General features: G+C 41.8%; 1 protein-coding gene across 3 annotated transcripts in view; it reads left to right on the forward strand.

Moving 5' to 3' along the window:
- Positions 1–21,176, forward strand: part of LEF1 (lymphoid enhancer binding factor 1) — a 135,991-nt gene that overhangs the window by 65,970 nt on the left and 48,845 nt on the right. For all 3 annotated transcript variants that reach the window (XM_083178508.1, XM_083178516.1, XM_083178524.1), the window contains exons 6-7: positions 15,509–15,631; positions 17,187–17,349. In XM_083178508.1, coding sequence (XP_083034634.1) covers positions 15,509–15,631; positions 17,187–17,349 — 286 coding nt within the window. The remainder of the gene's footprint in view (positions 1–15,508; positions 15,632–17,186; positions 17,350–21,176) is intronic.

The raw sequence follows: 21,176 nt of genomic DNA on the forward strand, positions 1-21,176 counted from the left end.
CAGAATATTGCTTCGCTGTAGCAATGTCTGTGCAATTTTACACGTGGTTCTAGGTAATGAAAACTTATGCCTCCAATAATAGGGGACATGCAACACTATGAATGCGTCACTTCTGCCAGGTAAAACTAGTGCATACATGTTCATTTTATAAGACTTACCTAGCTAAGAGGTAATAATAAATGTGGAGGGTGCTATATATATACTAAACAAACTAAAGGGGTTATTATTACCTCTTACCTAGGTAAGTCTTATCACATATAATTTCCCCTATCCCTTTTACTATCACTTCCATTTCACACTAATGTGATGCCATGGGGTGGTTCTGCTGGGCTGGCCTGGGGGGCCCTGTGCCCTGGACCTGTCTCAGAGTAGTGTTAGGGATTTGTCCTATTGAGGTAACCTGGACGCGGTGGACAAGCCGATAATAATGGCCATCATTATGCTAATAAGAAATGCAATATAGCAATAATATTAAAAGGTCTAGCATTTATATTTAGTGTGCACCTGCAAACTCCTCCTCCTGCTTGCTATATATGGAGACAGTATTTGCGTAGTACGTCCAACATACCCAATCTGCGCAAAATCTAAACAGAATATTTGCATATCGATTCAAAGTCCAACACCATAAGAAAATAATAATATCCACTGAACAAAGGGAAAATAAAATATACAATAAAACAAAACCACCCTATAACCCCCCACCCTGTATAACCTACCCCCTAAGCTGTGCGCACAGACTTTACAACAGAGCGCACAAAGCAGCAGTGGTCCCTTTTTGCAGTTGTGGACTCAATTAATGTGTGTTTTACCCATTAACTACATTGTGTGCTGTGTTTTGAATGTTTAAATGTTTAATATCATTTGAAGCAAAGTTAACACAAATGCTGAATGTCATATTCCAGTTATATATAAGTGACGCACAAAAATGTAAATTTCCTTCCAAAGTTGCACAGCCAAAATCTTTTGCCGCACACAGCCTTCATAAAATTAGAGGGAAAATTGCCCCCAACCTAGGCAGTAGTAGTACGTTTATTTATAAGGCGCCGCAAAGTGTCCGCAGCGCCGTACATAGCAAACAAAAAACAAATGACAAGGTAACGTACAGGGTGTGTTGAAAAATACAGTGTAAATAGGGGTATAGCTGGTAGAAATAAAATCAGCATCAGTTCAGAAGTAGGTGTCAAAATTGTCGAGGAGACTGAAGAAGTAGAGGAAGGGAAGAACAGGACAGGAGGACAGGTGAGGTAAAGAGGTAGGGTGAGTACGTGAGGCAGGAGGAACCTACTCATAAGAGTTAACATACTAAAAATAGGTGGGTGGACGAACGAAAAACAACAGGATAAGTAGGAACGGAGGGGAACGGAGGCAGGATAGGAGGATCAAAAGAGGTTAGGAGGAGGGATAGGCTAGTCGAAAAAAGTGGGTTTTGAGGGAGCGCTTGAAGGAGGTAAGAGAATCAGAAAGCCTGATGGGTGGCGGGAGGTTGTTCAGTTGCAGGGGGGCAGCGCGAGAGAAGTCTTGGACACGGGAGTGGGAGGAGGTGATTAGGTGAGAGGTCAGTCGGCGGTCAGCGATGGAGCGAAGAGGATGGGAGGGAGTGTGGATAGAGATCAGTGAAGAGAGGTAAGGAGCGGTGGAGGAGGAGAGAGCCTTGTAGGTGGTGGTGAGGAGTTTAAAGTGAACTCGGAAAGGAATGGGGAGCCAGTGAAGAGATAGACAGAGGGGGGACGCAGAGGTAGAGCGGCGGGAGAGGAAGATGAGGAAGATACTTATATCCCTAAAAAGTTCCCCCCTCTCTACCAACTATGCTATCTATCCAATTCCATACCCTCCCCCACCCACAAAAAGGATAAAGGAACACATAATTAACAAGGGCAGTATACTAATGATGCATAACCAGGCCAGTCCCAGCTCTCCCACAAAGGACATAGCAGCAATTTTTCAAAAAGGACAAACAGGATATACTTCCCAATTAGACATCAACAAGCAGTGAGAAGAACATAAGTTATAATACTAAAATAAAAATAACAAAAAATGCTGAGCATGGTATGAAAAGGCTTCACCTATAAGAAGGAGGTTAAGAATATTAGTCCGGCCAGTGTTCAACACCTCGACAAGATGAAGACAATATGCCATCATCCCAGGGCACTCCAGGGTGTGCAAGAGAGCAAGTAGCATCTATATATATATAAAGAGTCGGAGTTGCAAGTTATCAGATAACAGCATAAGAGGAGTCTTTGAGAGAACCGCAGCATCCTTTACAACAACAAGATATAGAATGGCAATAAGTTCCCAATTTAGGCAAAGACATTGAGAAAGTAGAGACCAGAGTGTACGTAGCATCAGGATCTGTAGAAAAGGCAGGTTATAACAAATAACGTCCTTAGCTCCTACTGCTCATATTCCAGGGTTACATGAGGGGGAAAATGCATCCAGTTGTAGGGCTTCAGGAGATGGAGAGATTGCAGGACCAAAACAGAGAACAGTAGTGACTTCAACCCCTACCTCACATGCCAAGACAAGGAAAGTACAGCTGTTGAAACATTATCAAGCTTATCGAGGAGCCTTTGAGTTGTAGCATGAATAACCCGAAGGAGCTGTTGTAGAGAGGCATCCATGATTTAGAGAAATATCCCCAGTGAAAGATCAGCAATTTAGTAAAACAATTAAACTGCCACCACGGTGAACCACAGCAATGGAGGTGGCTAGAACACCACCAAACTGATATTGAGAGCAGACAGTTGTGGGAATACAGACCGTAATACAACTGGAGAGCAGAGAGTGTCAAAGCCAATGGTCATACTGTATGTTCTGTGTGAAGATGCCAAAGCAGAAAGCAGCAAGATGGCCATGGCTGCACCCAAAGTTTGAAGAACACAGAAACCAGAGTAGTCAGGGGGGGAGTCCGGGACACAAAACTGCGCGGCCAAGCAATTCAGAGCTTCTCAAAACAGAGCCGCGTGGCCAACGGGAAGAAGCACCCGCCCAGCACAATTCCGCACAGCAGCCGACGTAGCCCAGAGTACTGCGCTCTAGGACCACGCCATGGAGATCGCCGGGCCACAGGTATGTATACACCGGAGGGGCTGCTAGTGTGTCTCAGTGGATGGAGGAGATAATGCCCCACAAGTAAATCCAAGCTAGGAAGGCTACCGCTGCTGTGAAGGATATTTAAAGCAGGATTTCAGGTGGGAGAGCTGGCAGACACGTCCTTCTCTCAGCTATTCCAAGCCATGCCCCATCATATTGTATATTCAGTTGTGTCCTAAAGCTGAAAGAGCACAGTTTTATTGGGAAAAATTTAGGCATTTCCTAAATCATATGACTTAATTTGATCGCTTAGAAAATGCCATTGCTGCATGTGTAGGGGACATCGCTATCGCCCGGCGTTTAAGATTCACTGGGGCAGATGTATTAAGCAGCCCATAACATTTTAGGAATAACAGGTCCCGCTTCTTCTGCATAACGAGGAGAAGCGAGCACACTTATGGTTATGGACGAATGTATTAACCCCCCCCCCCCCTGCTGATAAGGAAAGCTGTTATGCCCATGACAAGTGATGGGGCAGGATGCTGGCAGGAGCATGACAGCTCCTTGTTTATTTGCATGGAATTATACACGACACATGGCAGTACCTCTGGAATTATACAGCGCACATGGCAACACCCCATGACTGATACAGCACATATGGGGCACCCCTGTAATTATACGGCACACATGGAAGTACCCTTGGAATTATACAGCACACATGGAAGTACCTCTGGAATTATACAAGAGACATTGCGGGACCCCTGGAATTTTACAGCACACATGGCAGTACCTCTGGACTTATTTGTCACACATGCCAACAACCCTGCTGTAAAACAAAAATAGAAAAAAATAAGGTTTCTTTTTGACTATTTTTAAAATTTTTACCTTATTTTTTGTTTTAAACAAAGTGGCCTTTCTTTTATTCCTGACCAAAAATAAATCAAATCACAGCTCTTATTATGGGAATTTTTCATCTCTATATTTTCCATGGTGTTATTATCACTAGAGCTGGTACATGCTACTGTATTTAAGTTTCATGTTATATGAGTTTAGCTTGATTCAGCATGCTGGATAAATCTAGTTAGATCGCCGGTCAGGGCCAGTGTCTCACCGGAGAACAGTGGCCATGACAGATCGTTTAGCACACAGCACTGTGCATTGATGTGTGCAGGGCCGTAACTAGGGGGGGGCTGGGGGGTCACGCGCACCGGGCGCTGGAGGTGAGGGGCGCTGTGAGGTCCGGTGTATGTGTGGACTGGACGCTGCGGGCATAGTGTAGCGGCGGCTGCAGGAAGCTCTGATGACTTCGAAAAGACTTGCCGGACGCTGATTGGCTGAATTCAGCCAATCAGCGTCCGGCAAGTCTTTTTGAAGTCATCAGCGCTTCCTGCAGCCGCGCTAGAAGGAGATGCCGAGATGGACGGTGAGAGCCGTGCGGGGAGGGGGGGGTCTCCGGCTGTGCGGGGAGGGGGGGGTCTCCGGCTGTGCGGGGAGGGGGGGGGTCTCCGGCGCCAGGGACAAGGCGTCGTTTGGTCGGTCCCCCTGTCAGCTGCTAACTAAGCAGCAGGGAATAAACACTGTGCGCATGCGCACAGCGTCTATTCCCGCAGCCAGGGGGCTGGGGGCATGGCTAGAGGCTCACAGAGCCTCTGGGTCATGCCCCCATAGCGGCAAAATGGGGGCGATTATAGGCCACGCCCCCCAATTAGGCCACGCCCCCCGAAAAAAATTTCGGCGCGCCTCCGGCGCGCAGCAGCATCGATAGCGGGGGGGGGGGGGGGGCACCAAAGACTGCCTTGCCCCGGGCGCCGAAAACCCTAGTTTCGGCCCTGATGTGTGCTGAGCGATCTTGCTGAGCAATCTGAATGATCTAGCATCGCTCAGATAGCTCAGCAAAATCTCTACGTGTGTAGGCCCTGTTACACATTAGGACATTTAAGTTAGACATGCTACTGAATCATTCAGACCTGTGATTAAGGTCTCTTTTCACCACCTCTCCCTTTACTCCCCATTCTGAGTCAGAAACAGAGATTACAATCAATGTCTGCATAAGATTAATTACTTATTATGTCTGCTGAGTAAGGGGATGAGACATCAAGTTGACTAGAGTTATCTAAAGAAGAACTCCATGTAACATTGTTTTTTATTTTGTTTGTAACCATCCTCCATCCTGTTAACTAGCTTAATCATGAGGTTCTCATTCTCATTCTGGATACTATGCACTTCTTGTTTTATTTATTCATTCCACGTTCTCCAGGATGTCGATCCCAGGAGAACTGACCATTACTGAGTGAGTCAGAGGTGAGTAAACCAGGAACTGTGCAAGACATCAGAACCTTGCGATTATTCTGGTTTGAGCAGGGTTCTGCTGCACAAAAAATTTGTATTTTTTTTTTTATTTAAACTGTACTTTTCCTGTCTCTATCCTGTACCTGGGAAGCTATCTAGAACAGTCCAGCACATGCATTTTCTCATGGTGATTACAAGAGATGGAGGGTTTCCTAGGTTTTTGTGCACGGTGGACATTTGCTTTTGTACATTTCTACTCTAAAGGCCCATACACACTGAGCAACTTTGAGCTGAAAGTCACTCAAAACAGCATATTCGAGCGGCTTTCAGCTCAAAGCCGTCCAGTGTGTATGCCCCGGCGATAAGGGGTGAGCGCTCCCGCAACATCGCTGGGAAAGCCGTTCATCTGCTTATTATACCAACAGATGAGCGGCTTTGAGGACTGCTTTGCATAGTGCTGTGCTATGCAAAGCCATCCTCTCCCCTCCGTCGGCTCCGGGCAGGGGGAAAGCTGCTCAGTGTGTATGCACTCAGCAGCTTTCCTCCTAGCAATGATAGCGATCATCGCTGTTTATACACACTGGGCATAGTCGCCCAGTGTGCATGGACCTAATACTCTGTCACGTAGTTAGTGTGCACCCATTTCCTGTCCTTTACATTGGATATAGCATGAGCCTAATTATGTAATGTTGTTAGGAATTGTGTGCTAATCATAGCTCTATCTGAATACCAACTATCTATGTTAAAACAGATTTTTATTGAATGAATTAATTGATTAATTTATTTATTCCTGTCTGTTACTGACCCCCTCCATCACCGCCACAGTCCCGTGCTAGAGTGATCATGTGGATTGGAGCAGGGCAGTTCTCTCCCCAGTCTGAAGCATGAAACAGATCCTGAGGACTCCGCAGTCTGTTCCTAATTTATATAGAAAGAAAACCAGGTGATTTCCAAGTATTCCAGTCATTTAGGATTTACATGGAAATCAACCACAACATGGTTCTGATTTGAGGGACAGAGCTGTGCTTTAGGGTTTGCCATTAGCAATGTTTTTTTTTTTATTTATTTATTTTTTATTTCAGAATCAAGTACACCATTATCAACCAGTATTCCAACTTAATATAGCCACACTTTTAAAAGCTTAGACATGGCAATATACACTTTGCGTTACATTATTTGTTCTTTCTAACTTACTATAAGTGGTTTTAAGGCTGTAATTAATACATGTTGGGGAAAAGAAAATTTGACTCTATATCACCACCTGTTGGCCTCAATTGACACTGCAGTAGCAGTTGTTTTTTTCACATCAAATTCCCTGTTCAATATATTTTATTTGAGGTACACATAAAATCATTGTTGCTAACGTCACATTGCTATTATTGTGTGTTTGGTTCTTATTCTTAGTTTTTTTTGGGGGTACTTGTTTAGTTTCACGGCGGCAGCATGGCCGCTCGCTACTTCCGGGTTGCACTCGCCACACTTTCTAAAAGAAACTCCATGCCAACATGTATAGTTCATACCCCCACTATCCATGTTGGCATGGAGTTGATTTTAGATAGTGTGGCGAGCATAGCGAGCCACCAAGCCCCGCAAGGGGACACAGACCCGGAAGTAGCGCGCTGTCATGCTGCCGCCGTGAAACTAAACAATTACCTTTTTTTGTTATAATATAATAATAATAATAATAACGAAAAAATTATATCTTTACCTTTCATGGGCATATCAAAATCTCAAATCGTGCCCAGCATAAATTGTGTACAACATTCTATACAAAGTATTACCAGTGGATTTGCAATAACAATAGCTGCTTACAATCAAAAATATGTTCTAGCTACATGTAAGAATAAAATGCAGAAACTGTCAGTAAATGTAATGTACAGTATGGTTTCTTTTTTTTTATTCCTTTATGTTTTAGTAGGTTAAGAGAAAAATTACAAATGTAGTAGTCCAAAGCAACCTAACACTAGCTTAACTTCAACTTGATTTATAAAAGTTTATTGCTGATTGGTTGATATGCATTACTACACTGGTATAAAAGTTTACTATTTTTAGTAAATAGTAACAGGTTTGCTAAAAATAATAACACCAGTGTAAGGGGGTATTCAATCCTCGCTGATATTCCTGATAAAAATATCCTCCAGGACCTATTTAATCTGGGCCGTTTAGAGTAGCCACTGCAGATTCGGCTATTTTAAAAGCCGAATCTGCATTGTCGGAAACGGCTGCTAAATTGTCAGTTAGTGTCCTTTTCCGATTAAGTAGACATGGATTTGCTGATCTAAATGAGAGTCTGTAAGAACGTGGAATGTATGTGTCAGGTACACAGTTTAAACATTTTTCTCTCAAATCGCTCTAATACCCCATTCTCACGGCTATGCAAATTCGCGGGTCAAGCATGTCGACCCAGTATTTTTGCCTTTTAACACTGTATTTTTTTCAGTGCGAATGGTTCAACACATGTTCAAATTCCTGGGTCTCCAACCCTGCTTTTTACCAGGGTTGGAGACCCAGGTATGCCGACATGGGTTTACCCGTTCACACTGCAAAAACACCTGTGTTAAAAGGCAAATAGCTGGTAGAACTGCTTCAACCGGAAATTTTCCTTAACATTGAGAACGGGGCCCGGCGCTGTAGTCCCTGGCACGTAAATGCCAGTTAAACCCATTTTCATGACGCTAGTAGTGTGAACACGGTGTTAGTCAATATATTAAAGTGAGTGGTTGTCTCTTCCTCTGTGTTATAGGATGGATTAATTGCTGAAAATAGAGCATGCAATGTATTGTAAGCATAAAATCCTTGTCAAATTTGTACTAGGTCCCCCTATTCACCTTACTATAGCTCCCTGCATGATGACACATCACTATGGACATGGTGCATGAATAATCATGTCATTGCTCATTGGGGGTGTGGCACTGAAGACACAAAAATCGGAGAAGCAGTCAAGTAGGACACGATCAAATCTGACAGTGAAAGAGCCTTTAGCAGTCCCTTTAGTGCGTCTGCTCAGTTAGGTTCCATCATTATGACTAAGTGCTTTCCGAGCTGGCAGAGTAGTAGCATTCCACACACCAGTCTCATACGACACACAGGGGCTAATTCTGTCACCCACAAAGTGTCAGTATTTGTGTGTAGGCCCACAAGCCTTATTCACTACATTATGCTAATGATAATTTGTATGGTTAGTGCATGGGTTTGCACATGTCCAAATGGAAAGCTTCAACTCCCATTGATTTTACGCCAACCCCGCAACTGAGAAATAAAGTACCAGCCAACTGTCATGCCACTGCCATGTTGCATGATGTATTTGAAAAAATGTCAGGAGCTGATTGGTTGGTAACGTAATAAGTTAAGTAAAATAAAGACATTCGTCCATCAAGTTCAACCTGTGTTTTTTTAAAAAAAAAAGAGTTAGGGGGTATTCAATCCCCCTGCTGCTATTTCCGACAGGGGGAAATAGTGGTGGGTGCCTATTCAATACTGTCTTTCCCAAAAGCATTGAAGAGGCATCTTAGCAGAACGGACCCCACTTTAAAAGCAATCAGGCCCATTTTGCCGAGAATGGATGTGGATTGTCAAGATCACGACGTATCTCGACGATCCATGGCCATTTTCTGAGACACCCCCCCTTTTTGTCGTTCGGCAGGCGAGACATTGAATCCCGCCTGCCAAATAACCGTCGAGCAGGCCGAGGACGGGCCAGGGTCACGACTCTCCCTACTAACCCATAATGTGATTGTTGTAACCCTGAATGTTGTTATCAATTAGGTATTTATCCAACATTTTCTTAAATCTAGTTGATCTCTCTCCACTTTATCACTCTCCAAGGCTTAGTACATCTGACTCAAAGTGAGATAGAAAGAAAAAACATACACACAAAGGGCAATCTAAATGGACCTGTAGGGTTATATGCTGTTATTAATTTCTATGAGTATATTATATTATGAATATAGTATTACTGTAGTATTTACCTGCTAGAGTCAATGCATCAATAGTTTAAAATACAAAATAATATTGTTAGTTTTTTGGTTTATCTTGGATTTCACAAAGGGGAAAAAAAAGATTAATCCCAAAATATTGTTGTATTTACCTCTATGTTTTTGTCTTTGTGTTAAAATGGCCTGCAGTTATCTCTGAACTACAATAGCTGACAATCATAATGCCTAATCTTTTACACTAGAATAATCTCAATCCTCCATTTCATGTCTGCAGCCTATTCTCCCCAATAAAGACAATTCATTAAGTGTTGGGATTGTCAGGAGAGAGGCATTATAGACGCCTGCGGCTTCTAAAGCCATTTTTACATGGAATCTGCCAATCAATAACCCTGTTTGAACTGAATTGATTGAGCCAACTCGGCTAGGAATGAATCAATTATTCTGTCTGAACTATTCTTTTTAAATATGTTAATCCAGTTCAAAGTGTAAAGCAGCTCTAATCGAAAGGAAACAAAATGTAATGTAAGCAGTTCAAAGCACACATACAACAATAATACATACACTCAATTTTACACTGTTTAATGCTAATTACCATAGCAGTGCCCGAAATTGATTATTTTAGTTGGATATATTTGTATATATCACTAAAAATTTTTTATATATATATATATATATTTTCCAGAAAATCAGAAGCTACAAGCGTTTCTCTATTGTATTCTATTTTATTTTATATTAGAATGGACATTACATATTGTACATAGGGCGCAAGAAGACACTATTGTGGGTTGTTGAAATTTGTTGGTTCCTGCTGGTAGGGAACCTTAGTGTCTGAACAGCGACCACTTGTTCATAGAAGCGCAATTTTAGAGATATTGTTGTATATATATATATATATATATATATATATATATATATATCGTCTTTATTGTAAGAATATAATGGTAAAATGCTTAAGGCCCATACACACTTCACGATTTTCAGCCGAAAATCGCTCAAAACAGCCGTTTTGAGCGATTTTCGGCTCAAAATCGCCTAGTGTGTATGACCCAGAGATTGCCCACTAGCGATGATGCGCGCTCCCGCATCATCGCTAGGAAAGTGGTTCATCTGCTGGTTTTACCAGCAGATGAGGCGATGATGGATGGTTTTTCATCCATCATCGCCATGTGTGTACGCCTGCCGGGCTGAAAGATTAACCACTTTCAGCCCGGCGGACCGCCCCGCTGCCCCCCCGCCCCCCCGCCCCCGCCTGTCATACTCACGGCTCCCTGCGCTCTCCCTCTGGCCGCCCGGCTGCTGCTGCTGCTGCTCCCCGGCCAGGTGAAACACCCGGCTGGCCCCGCCCCCTCCCTGCACAACACGGAGCAGACAGCACAGAAGTGCTGTCTGCCCAGCTCAACCACCAATGTTTAGATATTTCTACCCACTGCCACCAATGTATTTAAATGCAGCAAATATTATTATTAATATTATATATATATATATAATATTATAATATATATATATATATATATATATTATAATATATATATATATATTATATTATAATATATATATATATATATATATATATTATAATATATATATATATATATATATTATAATATATATATATATATATATATCCATACAGGGAAATAGTATCCACAGAGCGCACTCACCAGACTTCAGAAAAGAGAGTTTAAAACTTCCAAACTTTAATTCATCCTCTTAAAATTCAACATGATAGTCGACGTTTCGGGCCATTGCACGACCCTTTTTCAAGACTTTGTTCCAGCCTGATCTCCTGCTGTCAGCGATGACACTATCCCCCTGCGCTAAGCCTTATATGCCACAGAGTACGCCCATCAAGATAAATCTCCAGCCTATCCAGGCCAGCAATATTAAAGAAAATCAGCCGTTAAGTTAATCACATACCTGTCCGGTGCCCGTGTTCCCGCCGCCCGCTCGTGGGGTGGCGTGCGTGTCACACAAAGTTCTGTATCGCCGCGTCTTCCGTGCGGCGTGCGTTCCAGAAGAAGGAAGTAGTCATACAGACTTACTTCTGGGCGTCCGGTCAGGTGGTGCTTTGTAGGATGTGACGCTGCTTGCGTTCCATCCTCAAGCCGGGTACGTGAGCAAATTGCTTCCTGCGTTCCACCAAGGCGGAAGCAGGTTATCATAAGCTAAAGAATTTTTATATTACGTTACAAAGCGGGCATGTTTATTGTAAAAAAGTAACTTCTCAGCAATGATCTTATTGCTTCCTGCATTCAACCAAGGTGGGAGCAGGTTACTGAAAAATATTATAGTCCAAAAACGGGCATAATTATTGTGACAAAAAACGAGCCTTTCAACAGGGGAACCGGGTCATCGCTGTCTATTACATCAAATTACACATGTCATACAGTTAAAATCAAGTAAAGTTAAAATACACATATTCATGGAGAGAACAGACCAATCAGTCAGTCATCCCCATCCTCTGGGGATGACTGACTGATTGGTCTGTTCTCTCCATGAATATGTGTATTTTAACTTTACTTGATTTTAACTGTATGACATGTGTAATTTGATGTAATAGACAGCGATGACCCGGTTCCCCTGTTGAAAGGCTCGTTTTTTGTCACAATAATTATGCCCGTTTTTGGACTATAATATTTTTCAGTAACCTGCTCCCACCTTGGTTGAATGCAGGAAGCAATAAGATCATTGCTGAGAAGTTACTTTTTTACAATAAACATGCCCGCTTTGTAACGTAATATAAAAATTCTTTAGCTTATGATAACCTGCTTCCGCCTTGGTGGAACGCAGGAAGCAATTTGCTCACGTACCCGGCTTGAGGATGGAACGCAAGCAGCGTCACATCCTACAAAGCACCACCTGACCGGACGCCCAGAAGTAAGTCTGTATGACTACTTCCTTCTTCTGGAACGCACGCCGCACGGAAGACGCGGCGATACAGAACTTTGTGTGACACGCACGCCACCCCACGAGCGGGCGGCGGGAACACGGGCACCGGACAGGTATGTGATTAACTTAACGGCTGATTTTCTTTAATATTGCTGGCCTGGATAGGCTGGAGATTTATCTTGATGGGCGTACTCTGTGGCATATAAGGCTTAGCGCAGGGGGATAGTGTCATCGCTGACAGCAGGAGATCAGGCTGGAACAAAGTCTTGAAAAAGGGTCGTGCAATGGCCCGAAACGTCGACTATCATGTTGAATTTTAAGAGGATGAATTAAAGTTTGGAAGTTTTAAACTCTCTTTTCTGAAGTCTGGTGAGTGCGCTCTGTGGATACTATTTCCCTGTATGGATATGGATTGGCACACTTAGGATCCCCTCTGTGAAGCCTGGGCTCATCTGGCACCCCAGCAAGCGTCTCCAGGAATATTGTGAGTGCTGCTTTATACTTTGGATATATATATATATATATATATTATAATATATAATATATATATTATAATATATAATATATATATATATATATAATATGTATATTATAATATATATTATAATATATATATATATATATATTATATGGCCAGGTAGCGCCCCACTTTCTTCACTGGGGAAGGGGGTGTGATGCGGGCGCCGCGTTGCTCCATGAGGTATCGCTCGGGGGGAGGCTGGCAGGTGATGCGATGAGGACTACCACGTCGGAACCCTTGGAATTCAAACCCAGCCCATTTATAATGAAAGATTTTCAGCAAAGTCTTTCGCCTTCTGAAAATCTCTTGCTCTTTGGGAAAAATGGTTCAGTGTGTACGCACTACTTTGGTGAAAGATATATCTATCAAAGATTTTGGCAAAGTCTTTTAAAATGAAAATCTTCAAGTGTGTATGGGCCTTTAGATTGAGTTTCCAGATTGTTGATGCTTGTTTGTATCTGTTTTGAAAAACCTAAATCAAGAAACAAAAAGTGGGTTATACTGTATGCTAGAATGGTGCAATGTGCACTATGCACATATAGGGGTATATTCAGTAGAGGTCGAAACTGCCGTCTTGCCGATAAGACAGCAGTTTTTGACATGAATATATCGGAAGGGATTCCAATCTATTCAATCATAGCTTTTTTTCCCCGCAGGTGGATTGACGGAAGAGCCGCTAATTCGCCTTCTTTTGACGGAAACACAGCCAAAACTGAAAGGTTTTGGCTGTGTTTCCATCATTCTCAATCTGGCATAACAAAATGCCAGATTGAGGCAGGGAGGACGGCGCAGTGTGAGCAGCAGCAGTTTACACAGCGCTGTCCTCCTGTACGCTGCAGCCCTTACCCTCACGCCGCTGCCCGCACTCTCCAGCACCCTCCCACTGACTCCCGTACATAGCCTCCGCCGAGCACTCCATCCAGGCTCCCTCCCAGGCTCCCACCTTCTCCCGCTGCCGCGCTCACCCAGTCCGAGTGCTGGCTGGGTGAGTGTCAATCATCGGCCAAATCTGAAATCCGGATTTGCCCGCTGAATTGAATAATGGATGCCGGATCCATTCCGGCAAAAGAATGTCGGAATGGATCCGGCATCAATTGAATATACTCCATAGTGTGTAAATGATAGCAGGCCAGTCAGATGTTTAAAAGATAAAGGATAAACATTTGAGCACTAAAAGGGATAATACCACTCCAGCTGCTATCTATATGGGATCACTCATTCCCAATAGAAAGAATGAAAAACTAAAATTAAGACAACGCTAGGAGCAATACAGATACAAGCCAAAGAATTTAGATTAATTAAAGATATTTTATAGTTTTATACATATCAATTAAAAAAATATGCAGAAATATGATAATATTATATAAAAAAACCACATATACCAGCCAATACATCTCAATAAGTAGAAAAAAAGGAAAAGGAGTCTGTCAGACCCATTAGTATTTCCTAAGGCAGTGATGGTAGTATTTTTGTTGATTAGTAGTTAGTAAGCCATCCTTGTTAGTGATAGTAATGTTAATAATACTTTTTCAGAAATAGTCATAAGAGGCACATTGGCAGTATAACATTTTGTAATTGAAGTGCAATATAGTTACCATTTGTGGTTTATGTTTTAAAGTGGAGCAGGTTCCCGAGTTTTAAAAGCAGCTGCTGGTGATCGTGTAGGTTCACTCCGATCCTCCTCCGATCAAGTGATCTTTAAGAAAGCCACCGATAGACGTAGGCGGTAAAGCACGTGAGTTCATCAATTCTTGGCCTACTCACCCGTTGATGGCTAGCACACCTATGAGTGAATTGTGAACCAGAGACTGTAGTCCTATTTACAGTGACCGCAAATGGATCGGAGTGAACCTACACGATCACCAGCAGTTGCTGGTTCCACTAACTGAGTTTAAAACTCGGGAACCTGCTCCACTTTAAAGACAAATCACGAGTGGTAACTATATTGCAATTATATTGTATTTTAATTACAAAAGGTTATACTGCCAATGTGCCTCTTATGACTGACTATTTCTTACTACTAATCAACTAATATATTACCATCACTGCCTTAGGAAATACTAATGGGTCTGACAGACTCTTTTTCCTTTTTTTTTCCTTATTGAGTTGTATCGGTTGGTACCTGTGGGGTTGTTTTTATATTATATTATCATATTTCTGCATATTTTGATTTGATTCTGATTTTTCTATATTATATTTATGTATAAAACTATACAAATATCTTAATTAATCTAAATTTCGTTGGCTTGTGTCTCAATTTTTTATTTTTGGTTCAATCAGATGTTTTCTTTGATTTTGTACTAGACAAACCACAGTTGTACTCGTGTTGGTTCCTTGGGTCTGCAGCACATTGTGCAGACTGCACTAGTTTCCTAAATATTGAGCCCCTGTATTTGTGGTAAACGATTACTGTTGAAGTGGTGATGGATTCCTTCTTCATATAGCCTCTTTTTATAAAGCCCTGCAATGAGTTAAGCATGTTATCTTGATAATTTGTCTACAGGGGGTATTGTTGCTTTGAAGTCTTTGGATCTGAATGATATTTCATTTATATCAGCATTGACAGTAAATGGCATATCTTATTTATGGTAAAACATACAAATATGGTGAAAATATTCCTCTCAATGCACAATAATTTATACATTTATGTTTCACTGAATATCTACAGAATACCGAACAGGAAATAAGCTTTATTGTTGGTCAATAGATGTAGATATCTTGTACAAATGTCCCTGCTGTTGAACTTGTATACAAATTTGACTTTCAAGCAGTTAGAAATGGATTTGTTTAAAATGGATCTCTTTGAGTTATGTCATATTTTTTACCTCTCTATATTTTTTCATAGGTATTCACATCACATGGTTCCTGGTCCTCCGGGTCATCATACAACTGGAATCCCTCACCCTGCTATTGTCAATCCTCAGGTTAAACAAGAACATCACCATAATGACAATGACTTAATGCACGTGTGAGTGAGCTTTTTATTGCAGCCTAAAATACTGATGGTCCGCTTACTTCAACTGAGATGCTTTATAGCAGGAATAGTGAACATTTGGTCCTCCAGATGTTGTTGAACTACACATCTCAGCATGCCCTGCAACAGATTAAGCATGGCCAAATAGCAAAGCTGTAGCAGGGAATGCTGGGATGTGTAGTTCTATGACAGCTGTAGGGCCAAAGGTTCCACATCCCTGCCTGAGAGAAATTAAATTGAGGATTGGTTATTATTTATTTATTACCAATTATTTAAATAGCACAAACATATTCCACAGCACTGTTTATTTACTAAGCTGCCGTGCTCTCAGGATTGCGTTTTTTTGACCAGATAACATCCGATTTATTCAGACCAACCGAAATGGGACGTATATAGTATACCAGTATAACAGTTGCAGGCCAAGAAGTACTGGGAGTTAGCAAGTCTCATGCAAAACAGCTTTATAAAGTTGGACATAATTAGAGCTGGTTTGTTTGGGTGAGCTTTAATCGGCAATGTTTAAATTAACTTACATGTTCATAATAAAAGCACCTTTGTAATAAATAAACATTTTTAAAAATAGCTCATGTACTCTACATGAAATTTTTAATTTTTACTACCCGTAAAATGCATCTGGATGCTAACTAGCTGCACACACAGCTGCTGCTGATTATAATATTATACAGCATGCCTATATTATGTATGTAATTGTGACTAAAAATGTTGGTCTAGTTTGTCTAGAAAAAATTGCTTCTTTCTGGAACTTGGCCAATGTAATGGTCTGTGACTTTTACGTTTCACTTGCAAATCGGATGAGACTTCTAGTGATATTTAGACCAGAAGCTTCCGATTTATTCAGACCAACCAGAATGTGACATATATAGTATAAAGGTTGCAGGCCAGTACTGGCTCAAAGAGTCTTGGGTTTGTTTATGCTTAGGATTGGGGACCCAAATACAATTTTTTTCTTATTTCAACTGTTTCTTTCACAATTTACACACAGAAGCACTGCACTGATCTGACTGATCCTTACATGCTTCTGCAAACACGGCAGCTGAAAGCAGTATTATTTCAGCTGAATTCATGGCAGAGTTTTCTGAAATGAATAATGGTAAATTGAATTGTTGTCATGGGTGCATGACAACATTGGGCGAGTTTGGTTAATGGTCTACATGTGTGTGTTCTGCTGTGATTTTCATTCATATTTGAGCAAACTCTACCAATTTTTGTGTCTAGTAAATTTCGTATACGGGATTCCCAGTCAAGATGGCCTCATACCTGAAAATTAGATCTTATTAAATGAACCCCGTCTCTAGGAGATGATAGCAGCATGGAGGCTTTGCCCTATCATGAAAATTGTTAAAAGTGTTCATAAAAACTAATAATAGTCCAAAATTAGATGGACTAAGAAGAGAGGGTGGAGGAAATGGTGGAGAAAATAAGGAAATTTAAGTTAGATATTGTTTAAATAATTAATTACAATATTTTGCAATGTTTTCAGTGGTGCTGATTTCAGTGGTGCTTATCTGTGTCTCTTTTTACCATTTAGGAAATCTCATCATGAACAGAGAAAAGAACAGGAGCCAAAAAGACCTCATATAAAGAAGCCGCTGAATGCTTTCATGTTGTATATGAAAGAGATGAGAGCAAACGTTGTAGCAGAGTGTACGCTTAAAGAAAGTGCTGCTATCAATCAGATTCTTGGCAGAAGGGTGAGATTTTAGGTTTACTATTGCTCTGTCTGTTAAAATTAGGTTTACTTTACAAAACACTGACAACTGGACTCCTAACACACTGGCTCTCACTCATGATGTGGTATTGCCTGGCAACCTGTAAATACAGAGTAAATTAGGAAGTGAACCTGCAACGTTTTATTTGCTGCTGCTCTTTACATGTCCCAGGAGATTCATTTATAATGTACCAAAAACAAAATTGCTCTATGAAAGTACTTTGTTCACTTTCCAACAAGATGTCCTGGCTGCTGTCTCTGTTGGTAATATCGGGGCATTCCAATCATATAATACTGACATTAAGGATTTTTATTGAAAGAATCAAAGTAACAGAAGAAGGAGAAGCCCTGCCATGCAGTTAGTTTATTATAGTTTACTGTATAAAATCACTTGTAAAATTAAACATTCAAGTTATATTTAACACAACCATTTATCACATAATATAACACAGATACATTACAGACAGAGGCGTCACTAGGGTTGGGGTCACCCGGTGTAGTGACTCATGGTGTCACAACCCCCCCCCCCCCCCCCCCCCATTGGGCCTCCTAATGTCAGGCACCGGAGCACATTGCAGAGGGCACCTGGTGGCACCACTGTTTACAGATACGAACATATGTTAAAACGCAATGGGCTTGATTCAGAGTTGCACTGAAGACTGCTTTGCGGAATCATATTTTTAACTGAGCATGCATTTGATCCAGGCTAGTGTAACTATGAGCAACTATGGGCAAACAATACATCTCAAATGAATGGCTACTTGTCACTAAGAGGTTGATCCAATTACCTCTGGTGAAACATAGTTTCTCAGCAACAAAAAAAAAAAAAACACGTTTTGTTTCATTGAACACACAGGTTCAATGATAACCGTTTTTGCCCGGCTGCCCCTGGGCTTCTTCCAGGGATTTTGCTTTGCCTGTTCACCTCTTTCTAGATTTGGTCCTGTCACCGACAGAACCGGGGTCATTGATTAGGTCAGCTGTGCCTGTGATGGTGAAATGGAAGTGAGTTGGTATACTGAGAGGGAGAGACGGAGACTAATGGGGAATACACATGGGGCAATTTCAGATCGCTTCGAGAATGCCCCTACATTGCTCCGTGTGCAGGGGCCAGGGCTGCCACTAGAAATTGTGGGGCCCGGGACTGATTTCCAGTCTGCCCCCCCCCCCCCCCTCCCATCATTAACTGGCCAGCTCTTGGGGAGCAGCAGAACAAAGCACAGGCTCCTGCGCTCAGCATGCTGTACGAAGCCCTGCTCCCGGAGCGCAGGCTTCTTCACCTCAGGATTCTGGCGGCCATTTAAAATATGATGGTAATAAGGTATTTGTATTTTTTTAATTAATATCCAGCATTCTAGATTAATCTAGTTAAATCACATTGCTCATCACACATCGCCCCATAACCCCTATGTGAACACAGACAAGTTGCTTTTTCAGGCCAGTCAATGGGTCAGATCCAATTTCTTTCAGGCTGCCATAAGCCTCTGTGCTTTATAATAGTGGCACCCCTTGCAGCCACTTATAGCTTTGCCCAGGGACAGAACACAATAAATTCATTACAGACTGGAGTTAGGTCAACATGAATTGTAGTACATTTTCCACCTGTTTCCTTTTTTTGTTTTGTTAAAGACATACTGCTTTCATGACAAGTAGAAGCTGTTTCCGTCAGAAATATTTGAAGATTCCTGTAATAAACGGAGTCCTTTGTTCTAGTTAGCATAACTGCCTTACAGTGTTGAGGTCATAGCCCTAACTGTGTGGAGTTTGTATATTCTCTCTGTGTTTGCATTGGCTTCCTCCAGGTACTCCAGTTTCCTTCCACAATCCAAAAATATACTGGTAGGTTAATTGGATCCTAACAACAAAAATGCTAGTGTGTAAGTGTGTACATATACTTGGGCAGAATAGGTGGGTTCTTATCTCCCATCAGGGGTGAGAGACATAAATGTCTGGATCTGTACATTTTGTTATTCATGTGATGTATTTTCATACCGGAGCAGGACTGGATTATGGTCTGTGAGGACCCTATCAGAAAATCTACAGTTTCATATACTGGCGATGTTTTGAAATGTGTAATGTGTAGATGACTTATAGGCAATGTCTCGTTTGACAGTCAAAAGTTCAACAGCATATTGTCGACAGGGTGAAAAGGTTCACACAAGCAACACGTCGCCATGGCTATGGTCAACAGATCGACATAAGTTTTTGGGGATTCTTTTTTCTCATACTTTTTCATACTCACAGGATTGGGACTGGTAAAGTGTCCCAAAGCATGGTGCGCTAGATGAGCCATTTTGAGGGCATACATATACTAACTGGGGGTCCATGTGCTCAGGGGTCAACATTGACACCAATTTGAAAAATAAAAAAACTTTTGTTAACCTTTCCATGTCGAGCTTTTGCCTGTGTTGCTTGTTTACCATGTGTGCACATTGTGCATGGTGACCTAGATATTGTCAACCAGTTCTACCACACACTGTATATACTCCCAGCACCACAAATGTGGTTCTCCCATTTCACATTATGCCACACTGAAAAAACAGTTCTTATGTGCTATATGCCCCTAATACCAGTGATGTAGCTATGTTTATTACCCCTGGACAACCTCATGTTGCTGCTTTTATGCTAATCCAGCACTGGACCTCAGTGATCTCCTAAACCTGCTTGGAATGCAGAATATGTTTCATTTTTGTACAGCCGGTGCAACATCTCTCATTACTGTGTCTTTATTACTTGTGAATGGTTTGTAGAAAACCTACACCTATTACTTGCCAAGCTCTGTAGTGTAACCAATCTGTAATCTAGGTACAGTACCCAAGGGTTGGGATCATTCGGTCTACAGCATGATGGTCGACAGTCATTAGGTCGACACCATTAGGTCGGCATGGGAAAAGGTCGACATGGTTCTAGGTCGAAAGGTCATTAGTTCAACAGGTCACTAGTTTGACAATCTCTATGTCAACAGTCAAAAGGTCTACATGGGGTTTTTCACTGGTTTTTGACCTTAATGTCAACACAGTCAACATGGACACAGTTTCAAGTGCACCACATCCCCTCGCATTGCGTCGGGCACAGTGCCTCGCTGCGCTCGGCACACATTTTTTGTTCTCCCACCACACCCTAGTGGATGGTAGGGCATGAAATACCACCTGTCGGCACATGTTGGCTCAAAAAAACAGTTAAAACCCCCATGTCGACCTATCAACTGTCGACCTAGACATTGTCGAACCTGTCAAACTAACGACCTGTCTAACTAATGTCCTTTTGACCTAGAACCATGTCGACCTTTTCCTATGTCGACCTAGACCTAGGCCGGCCTTTTCCCATGTCGAACTAATGGTGTCGACCTATTGACAGTCGACCATCATGCTGTAGACCAAATGACCGCACCCCGTACCCAAAAGTGGCATTTTGGTGATGATCTCAGTAGCTTAGAGAAAGAGAACAACAATTACAAACAGATTTGCTAAAAAGTATAACTAGAGATGTGTGGTTCATTTTTCCTGAAATACAAATGCACCCAAACTTAGGGGTTCCAAATTGAGTGCCAGTTCAGCGTCACTTTGAGGTTACAAGTGGAACCAGTCCTTACTTGAGTCTGTTGTCAGTTCGGAACTTGGATTTAAAAGCAGAACTCAGATTTAATCATTGCATATTTAGCTGTTTAATAAACTCTTTATCGATTTTAAAATAATACACAACCGAATATGAACTAAAACATATGACGCATTGGTAGGACTGGCCCATATGCACCTCGTTAGGCCCCACTGCCAGAAGGCCTATCTTTAGCGATCAGGTTCCAGACTGTCC

This window comes from Crinia signifera, chromosome 1, assembly GCF_055691185.1.
Source record: "Crinia signifera chromosome 1, ASM5569118v1, whole genome shotgun sequence".
Classification (NCBI taxonomy): Eukaryota; Metazoa; Chordata; class Amphibia; order Anura; family Myobatrachidae; genus Crinia; species Crinia signifera.